The 9,929-nt window shown below is 37.8% G+C and overlaps 1 protein-coding gene across 1 annotated transcript; it reads left to right on the forward strand.

Annotated features, from left to right (window-relative positions):
* Positions 1-4,526: 4,526 nt before the first annotated feature.
* LOC116143332 (receptor-like protein kinase BRI1-like 3) lies at positions 4,527-9,132 on the forward strand. Its single transcript, XM_031428784.1, has 6 exons — positions 4,527-5,027; positions 5,119-5,171; positions 6,763-6,873; positions 8,146-8,159; positions 8,307-8,422; positions 8,527-9,132. Exons 1-6 carry the CDS (start codon positions 4,527-4,529, stop codon positions 9,130-9,132), a joined length of 1,401 nt encoding a protein of 466 aa, XP_031284644.1.
* The last annotated feature ends 797 nt before the right edge of the window (positions 9,133-9,929 follow it).

The raw sequence follows: 9,929 nt of genomic DNA on the forward strand, positions 1-9,929 counted from the left end.
CCTCCTCTAAAAGTGAGATGATGGTTATCCAGTGCATATCCTTGATGTTGAAGATGCAGTTTACTCTTTTAACCTTTGCCCAGCTATGGCCATGTTTGGGCATTTCCCTCCATACATATTGCATTATCTTGTCATCAAACTGAAAATCATCAAGGATGTCGTCGAAGTCATATGTGCCCAATCTTTTTTGCTTGCCTCCTCTTGCTGCACCTCTACCAGTGGCCTTTTTCATTAAAGTGTCATATGTCGTTACTAGCATTTGGCCAAAGGCCACATCGATGATGGCACAATCAGGATACAATATATCACCAGTACTGCTTTGTTGTAGCCTCATGAGTGCCAATACCTCATCGATGTGCTGTATCAAATAAAAACAACATGATAAATATACAATACCTCATGGAAAACATAAGCAAAAATAAGGGAAAATAACTCACCGAGTTGTCAAGCCACCTGCCCATCGTCAACATCTTTTCAAACCAATCCCGAGGATAATCCCCGTCTTGCACTTCACATGGGCATCACTTCTAGATTCATTGTAATAGGCATAGAAGAGTTTTTTCTTTTCCTCCTCTTTTGGCCTATACAAATCGACCTTTAACTCCTCTGTTTTCGCTTATCCACTTCCTCCCCCTTCCATTTGCACATCCCCACTTCCTTCGCGTCCTGCCTCACCCTCCTCCATTATCACTTCCCCACTTCCTCCAACAAACTTCTTAACCTCCTCCATTTTTGCTTCTCCACTTTCGTGGACTTCCTCAATTTTTTTCTTCATTTTTCTTTTCTTTCCATACGTTGCTACGATGTAAGGAGATTTGACAAACTTACTCTTTCAGCTCTCTCTTTTCAGCTCAGGTTGCACTTCAACCGCTTTCAATACTCTGCCAACTTCCTCCTCAACCCTACCAACTTTCTCTGCCACTTTATCCACTTTCTCCTCCACCCTTTTCATCCACTCTTCCATCTTCTCAAACCTCTCATAAATGGTTGTTGTAAAACTCTCAAACAGACCGTTTATGAGGTCAACCACCTCATTCTCCCGACCCCGATGCCTCGGCAAAGCAGTACTTGTTGTACCGATTTTCCAATTGGGTAGAGGCATGCAAACCTATTTCTTCTCCTCCTTCTCCCTCACGCCGATTGGAGCTTTATCATCCTCGGCGTCACCAACATTCTCAAGCAGTGGTCGTGTAGCTGCACTCACATGTGTGACCCCTTTTAGGTCCCCCATTAGGCGGTCTATCCTTTCATCTACTTCATCCTTCAATGCTTCGAAGGATGTAACATACTCATCTCCTGTTTCACCCCTAATAGCGGTGGGGAGGGGACGGACAACTCCCTACAATAAGAAACAAAATCAATCATATTTAAGCCACATTTAAAAGCAAGTGCATATTCAAAAGCTTAATCCTTTAATGTTACCCCATACGCTTGAATTTCGATGCCTCTTTTGTCGTAATCCCAATGGGTACACTTCTTGATGTGTCACCTCAACATCCTAGGAAATTGTGGTCGCTCATCCGAAGTCTTCATCCTCCCCCCGCCTTAGCCAGGACAGGGACGACCTCATACATCCAAACCTACATTGTAAAAAAATAGTCCATATCATAATTAAAACATATATAATACAAAAAATATAACAAAAAGTCCCTAATATTTACCTACATTGCCCATGGGAAGCCAAACAAATTGTATGTGCTTGCTCTATTCTTATCGACTGATTGGGACTGCTTTAACGCCATGTCTTTTCCTTGCAGGGAGTCCATGGTTAGCGTAAATGATGCCCATCCCCACGAATAAGCATTAAAGAAGTCCAAATTGCTTGCAAACTTCACCCAATCCATATTAACGGCTTTTGTTGAGTCAAAGCCATTAGGATCAAATTCACCAACCATACCAGGCACATTTTGATTCTCTTCGAAAAGGTATACCCACCTTCTTCTAACCTCTCCTCTAAATCACGTCCTGTAATAAATGCTTTCTCCCCCAAAACCTTTTTAGCCAAGTTTACAGCTGCCTTACTATTCTTTATTCTCTATTGCTCTGCTGCTTTTGGAAATTTCTCACATCTTAAGCCTGTCACCAAGACATATTCCATCATCCCAAAACATAGTGGCTTTCTATCCACCACCAACCACATTTCTTTCTTTTTTTTGCTTTTAACTGAGTGCAGCAACATATAATGCACTCCTTGCCCCCAGAACACCTTTTTCCAAGTCTCTCTGATCTTCATAAAATGATCGAAGCAACTCTCTTTGAATTGGTCTAAACCATTCCTCGGTTCCCATAAAATCTCTATTATTCTCATAAAACTTGCCAACTCGACCTAACTGTCACCCTTACAGGGAAGTACGGTACCTTATCGCTTACAACCTCCAACCCATAGTCTTCATAGTTTACGCTCCGGAAAATCTGCATAATCGATATAAACTAAATATCATCAAAAAAAAAAACCAAAACAACTAATAGGCTGCCAACATACTTTGTAAACAAAGAAAAAGTATCATGCAATGAACTTTTCAACTAATCTTTTCAAGTGTATGAGAAAAAAAGAAAGAGCATCATACAATGTAAATGAACATAAAAACCATACTGCATAGCTCATTACTAATCCTGTCATCGCAACAGTTAACAACTCAAAACACATTTAAAGCANATCAACTTTTCAACTAATCTTTTCACGTGTATGATAAAAAATAAAAAAAAGCCTTTTTGTGGTTTCATTGGTTGTGTTTGATTTAGAAATTATGGTATAAAGTTGAGTGGTGATGGTGAGCCAACCTAAAAGTAGTGACCTTCTAATAATAAGTTGCCTAATCATATAACTAATGAGATTTAATATTTTTCCTTCAGTCATCTAATGTTTTGACATTCAATCAAAATATAACAAAGAAAGTAATTTGCTCGTTATATAATAAAGCAATGAAAAATCCGATGCATCATAGTCAGCCTTGCAATTTAACACTTGTAACACAACAATCACCTCTCTTTCTAGTACTTAAACAAAACATAATTATGCAATTTTCTTTTTCCATTCTTCATGGGGGTCAATTTTTAGGTAGACATGACACACCACCTCTCTTTCTAGTAGCGTTTACAAACAGGGCCAACACTTCTTCCAAAACCCCTTATTTTAACATAAACCTCATAAACAAATACCCAGAAAATACAAATTTAAAGAAAGCAATATGCTTATATCTCAATTTTCCATAGCATTATCTAGACAAAGCAGCAAATGTTGAAAACATGAATGGTCCACAAAGCCTAATTGAAAACTATTTATATTGGATAATAAATAAGTGAGGAACACATTTATGTAATCTATCTTCAAATTATACACATTTAATTTTGTTTTCAACTTCCACATGAATATGTTCCCCCACCTTACTTGGTTTGAATCTCACACTAAATTCTAAAATCTATGCAAACAATCATGCAACCCCTCGCACAGTGCTGCGCGTGCTGTGCGTAGCCAGCCTTGCCAATATGCAGGGTAGCCCTCCAGCCCACCAAATTCGGCCACCTCCTGCCATCCCCAGCCCACTAAACTCCCTGAAACAACCTCCTTACAACCTCCCTTGCCTTTCTCCATCCTATGGAACCCAAACAAAGCCACTCCACCAATGCCTGCCAATTGCTCGACAAAACGCCACAACCACATCTCCCCCAAATTCGCACAAATCAATCCATTTTCTCATCCAATTAAAAAAAACAAGTAAAAATACGTACCATTTCTTCACCGACGTCCTCCTCCTCACCTGAATTCTCGCTGGCGTCCTCCTCTTTAGAATCGTTTTTCGATTCTTCTCTCTGTTCTTGTGCCACCGTCGTCTCCTCTGCTTATGGACCACCTTCACTCATCGGATGATCCATCGGAGTGTCGTCTTTAATAGCCTTTGAACTGCTGGTGCCATCGGAGTCTAGGATTCGAAGTGGGGTTAGATTTTCCTCCTCTTTGTGAATGTCAGCCATGGTTTTGTGTAAGGAAGCTTTAGGATTGAAAATTTGCCGAAATTTGGGATTGTAGTCTTCGGAAATCGCAGAGAAAAGAATAGTCTTCTTCAATCGTTTTTTAGCTAACACCTTTGATTAAGCGATTTTGAATGGGTGGGGCTCATTTTCAAATTTCAAAATTTAAACAACTTTTGTTAATTATGATTTTACCCACATATATTTAAATCATTTCAATTTAACCAATTTTACATGTTTAATGAATCCTAAGTGTGCCACGTTAGCTTTTCTAAATTAAAAAAAATCAAAAAGATTTTCAGGGTCATTTTGTTAAATGCAAACTTGGGATGTCCGAGGAATTAAATTTCCTCCATGAACGGCTGTGGAGTGTAGCCTGCGGCATCTTCTCTTCTTCGTTTCCCCTTTTTTTTTTTTTTTTTTTTTTTTTTTTAGCTTAGATTTGTAGTTCATGCAATTGCATAGAAATTGTACTCAAAACAGCCATATAAGAAAATCCCAGACGTCTCCAAATTCCTTCAATTTCTGATTTCTGAAGGCATTTTCTCTCTTTCAACATGTCTTCCTCATCAACTCCATCCGCGGCTTCAACTTCAGTTGAGGAATTCCCTTCGACTATCTCCCACTTTCCCGTTTCTCCTCCAGGCTGGAGCTCTCGCACAGCCGTTGATGGTTCTTTCAAACTTCACCCTTTCCCGAATCCATCCTTAACTAACACCAACACAATTCCTGGGATGATTTCTATCCGGATTCAGCAGCTTTGTGTTCCAATTCAAGATGGCGAGTTCCACCGACGAACGAAAACCAAGGTATTCATCATGATTGTTGCTCAAATTGCACTGACTTTGAGCAATTTTGGGTCCATGAATAATAGCACCAACAAAATTTCTTTAACTCCTTTTTCTGAATCCCTCCTGGAATTTGCAAAGATTTGCAATATTAGTGGGTTCATTTGTTTCATATATTCTATTTTGGTATGCCCCTACCAAAACCATCGAATTGTTGCCAGGATCTTGACAGGGATGGGAATAGTTGCGACAACTTACGGCCTCTTGGCGGTAATGTGCCTGCAATTGTTTGGCAAGCATGCGTGGCAAATTTGGATCACTTCGGCTGTTTTCATCCTTTGCATCCCTGTCTTTTTTGCAGCATTCAGGAGCTGAATATATTGTTGGAAATTTTGATGGAGACAGCAAAAATAAGTACAGTTTTAGAGGAGATGAGTTTCAACTCCTGCAACAATGAAAATAATCATAAGACTGTGACATTATTTGAAGACTGTGTCACAGTTTGAACATTACTTGGAACTGGGGAAGAGGGAAAAATACTTCAATTCTCTAATTAAATACTTAGTGAACCGAGTTAGTGTAAATTCTTCAACTAAATACCAGTATGAGAACATATTAAGCAAGCTTTTATGTTAAAAATCTAAGCGGTTGCCCGGTGGCCCAGCTTATGATGACTTTCCTGTCGTAATAAGCCCTTTATTTTTTCTTTCTATCTTTTTTTTTTTTTTTTTTTTTTAGGGGAATATTAAATGGGTGCGTTTGGTGTAGTATTTTGGATATGATTTTGAGGATAATATTGGATTGTTGGATAGGGGAGTATTACGAGGTAAATTTAAAAAATTTTTGAAAAAGCCCATAGGTTTACTAATTTAATTAAAGACCCTACTATATAAAATGACAAAAACACCCCCACCAGTTGCAGTGTCAGATTCCTGCCGCTACCGCCGGAATCTGGCCGGAAAATTTCGTTACGGCACAGACCGATCGGATCTGTGCCGTAACGCATCATTATGGCCTTTTTCGGCCAGATCCACCACGGATCTGGCCAAAAAAGGCCAGATCTAAGGGCCTGTTATGGCCGTCGACGGCCGGAAAGGCCAAAACGACGGCCATCTTTGGCCGTCAGCGATGGCCAAAGATGTGGCCGTCGTTTTCGGTCAACGACGGCCAAGATTTGGACGTCGTTGATCGTCAACGACGGCCATTTCTTTGGCCGTCGCTGACTGCCAGATCTGGCCTTTTCCGGCCAGATCCGTGGTGGATCTTGCCGGAAAAGGCCAGATCGGTGTAATTCCGGCCATTATACAGATTTCGGCTATCACCGGCAGTGGTTGCCGGAATCTGACAAATTGGGTTGATGGGGGGGTTTTTGTTAATTTTTAAAAAAAAAAAATTAGGGGGTATTTAGTGAAATTAATAACCTTATGGGGTCTAAAAGTAATTAAAAAAATAGAGTAATATTTCTGGAATAGTGTGCCAAACATTATTTGGAGAATAGGATTGGGAATATGGATAAAAACAGGCAGCCAAACGCACCCATTATATTTATGTCATGTGGACTTGACTAAATTAACACCTCTACCTGTGGTTGCTGCTAATCTGTATGAGGAATTTGAATAGGATATTTCCGGATATTGTCAAGCACCACTGAAGAGGGGGGGGGGGGGGGGGGGGGGGGGGGGGGGGGGGGGGGGGGGGGGGGGGGGGGGTGATGTATTGGTGGAGGGATTGGTGGTTGTTTTAAATATGTTATATGTATATTTAAATATATTCAATTTCATATTTAAATATTAATTAAAAAGCTATGATAGAACTCACAAATCGGGTTTGGTGATTGTTAATGCCAAGAAATGGTTCTAAAGGGTTAACAAGTGAAATTCAATAAGTTTTCTGATGGTGCTCTTCCTTTTTGGCTTTTGTTATGCTCCTTAGTTCTTCTAATTTGGTGAGCCCTTTTGGGCAATCTTTCACAGAAAAACTACTTAGTAATTGATGCGTGTCTTAGGCGGTTTGAGTGGCCAACAAATGAGAATGAGCCACTTTGTTTGGAAGCAAATTGGGTGAACACTCCTTCACCTGTGGGCGATGGTAATGACCCTCTTGGTGGACCCCTTGGGTAATGGTGATTACCGCATTAGAGATGACCCTTTAGAAAAACGGGCGACTATCTTTACATCAACGCTACGATGTTTCTCCTTCGTACAAAATCTTCGCAACGATAATGTTCTCTGCTGTAATATTAACTCTTAATTTTCTTTTTTCTTTTTCTTAAATGTTTCTTTAAAATTATACTATTTCATATATTTAATATTCTTACAATTATCATGAGCCAAGAACAATTTTTTGTGTGTCTTTAATATGTGTTTAGTTCAAAGAATATTGTATTACGTTGGTAATCGATGAAATAGTATACGACTGGCCAAATTTACTAACCGTGTATCGATATGGATGTTTTCAGTCATTGATATTGTTAAAAATGACTATATGACTGTGAATCTAACTGAAAAAGATTAGATTTATTTTGATCACTTTCAATCAGATTAATGATTTTGATCACTTTCAATCAGATTAATGATGATTAATAGCCAAACCTGTAATCGTTATGTGCCATAGATTCGGCTATTAACCATCATATTTACTTTGACATCCACGATTATGATATCATCGTTAATGACTAGATTTTGCGTAAATCTAGTCAGGCTATTTCCGACCGTATGTACTATAATTGGAATTAAAGGATAAATGTGGATAAAAGGAGAAAACTCCAAGATGTCAAATCAAAAAAAGTTTCAACCTAACAAGTCAAGCACTCAAGCTGATCAAAGTTCCAAGACTTTGAATTATAGCTACAGTCAATATACGTCACTATGTGGGTCAAATAAAATTGTGCAATATCTCTATGAAAACATATTAATATACTTTTATAATTATTATTAAATTGCCAATTTCTTTAATTTCAGCTTCCATGACGAAGGGGCGCGGAAATATTGTTACCATAAATATATAATTTAGTTCTTGACTCGTAATGAATGACGTTTTTAATAGTGTCATATAGTGTGATTTTGACGTTAGGACTTGGGACTTGAACCCATTAAGTCAAAGATGTCCCTTGGAAAACTTCTTAAAACAACTCTGAAAATTGACAAAATTTCCCACTAATATTTTTTTATGATTAATTTTCTGAAGATTTCTGCCATATAATGAAAATCTTCCTTGATGAAAACATACACTTTTTTTTTTTTAATTATGTTAACCTCACGTCGCTTTCTCACACCCTCCCTGCCTGGTCAATAACTTGCAGTATAATCTGTTATCACAGATTTCAACGTAGCTGAAATATTAACTTGGCTGCCTATACTTTAAAATCTTTACTTCTTCATCTTTTCAGCCTGGAGAAATCAAGTAAGAACCATGCTTAGCTTGTTCTTGAAGCTTGTTTTACTATTCCTCTCATGTTTTGCCACTCTTTGCAAAACCTGCAACCAAATAGATAAGGGTGAAATGATTCCTGATGATATTACCTTCTCATATGCATTTCCAAATCTCCAGGTTTGGCTTTGAGTAAATCACAATTCCAGGGTCAAGTTCCTTCCTGGATAAGTAATCTCAGGAAATTACAGTTCTTGGACTTTAAGTTTGAATCAAATCACTGGTTCAATTCCAGGGTAGTTAGGGCCTATGACAAGTCTATTCTACATCGACTTGTCTTATAACCTTCTTTCCGGAGAGTTTCCGAAGGAACTCGGCGGATTGCCAATGTTGGTATCAGAATTACAGGCTGCGAAAAAAAATTGGTGGGAGCCGCTTAGAGTTACCTCTCTTTATTCCTCCCAATATCAATGCTTCTAATGAAGAATACTATAGTCTCCTCAGCTTACCACCGTCGATATTCCTCCAAAACAATAGTCTCAGTGGCAGTATCCCCATTCAGATTGGCCAATTACATTTTCTTCAATTGCTTAATCTCAGCTATAACAAATTCTCTGGAAACATTCCGGATCAAATATCGAAACTCACTAACTTGGAGAGATTGGATCTATCCGGAAACAATTTATCTGGTGAAATCCCTGCCTCGCTCAGTGGTCTCTACTCCTTGTCGGAGTTCAGCGTCGCGAATAATAATCTTCATGGTCTGATACCTTCAGGAGGTCAGTTTCATACTTTTTCCATCTCCAACTTTGAAGGAAATCCAGGTCTGTGTGGTGATATTATAGAAATCTCATGTTCTATTCAAACAAGAACGAATAATAATCCTGTTCCTTCTCCAAGTGAATCTTCAAAAAAGGAGCTTGTTTATGGACTCACTGCTGGAGTTGTTTTCGGATTCATTATTGGGTCCGTAGGTGGGATTTTTTTACCCAATTCGTGTATATAGTTTATTCAGAACTCTCTGAATTTCTCTTAACAAGTGATTCCAGATTTATCAGTGAAGAAATCTGGCTGATTTCTGTCTCTATCCAGCAATGTTCTTGTATTTCCTACTTTTACGTTCTCACCGCCAAACACAGAATTTTTTTAACAATTGAGAAAGGATTCAATTACTTCATTAAAATAACCACTGATATACTAAGAATTAAATAATAAATAACTAGAAAAATATAACAACAAAACTGAATAGATAGACACTGAATATTTTCAAGTCTAATATGGTTTGAATTGATGAGAAGAAGCTCTCAAATTCATGAGAGGTTTCTCAAATTTCAAGAAAATTATCAAATTCACAAAAAACAATAACTAAACTTGACTAAAAAAAAGACGTCCTAATTAATACTTGTAATAATTAAATTAGAAATTGAACGACTTTTGGGAAAACGAGTGAACGAGGATATTAGGAAATTTTGTGAAATTTTGGCAGGTATTAGGTGTTATTTTCCTTGTTAAGTAAAAAAATTTGTTTGATCCCTACATGAATGAAAAGTAACAAAATAAACCCAAAATAATATGATTTGGCCCCTAAACGATAAAAGAGACAAAATCAACCTCATTTCGTGTTGGCGGGAATGATATTTTGTTTTCTGGTAAATAATTGAATTTATGGTAACACTTATAAAATGTTACTGTATTTTGATTATATGGTAACATTATGAAAAAAACTATTATATTATTAAGTTTATTGTAACACTTCAAAAATGTCACTGTAGTTCCTATATTAGTAACATTTTACAAAAAAGA

This window comes from Pistacia vera, unplaced genomic scaffold (assembly GCF_008641045.1).
Source record: "Pistacia vera cultivar Batoury unplaced genomic scaffold, PisVer_v2 Contig43, whole genome shotgun sequence".
Lineage (NCBI taxonomy): Eukaryota > Viridiplantae > Streptophyta > Magnoliopsida > Sapindales > Anacardiaceae > Pistacia > Pistacia vera.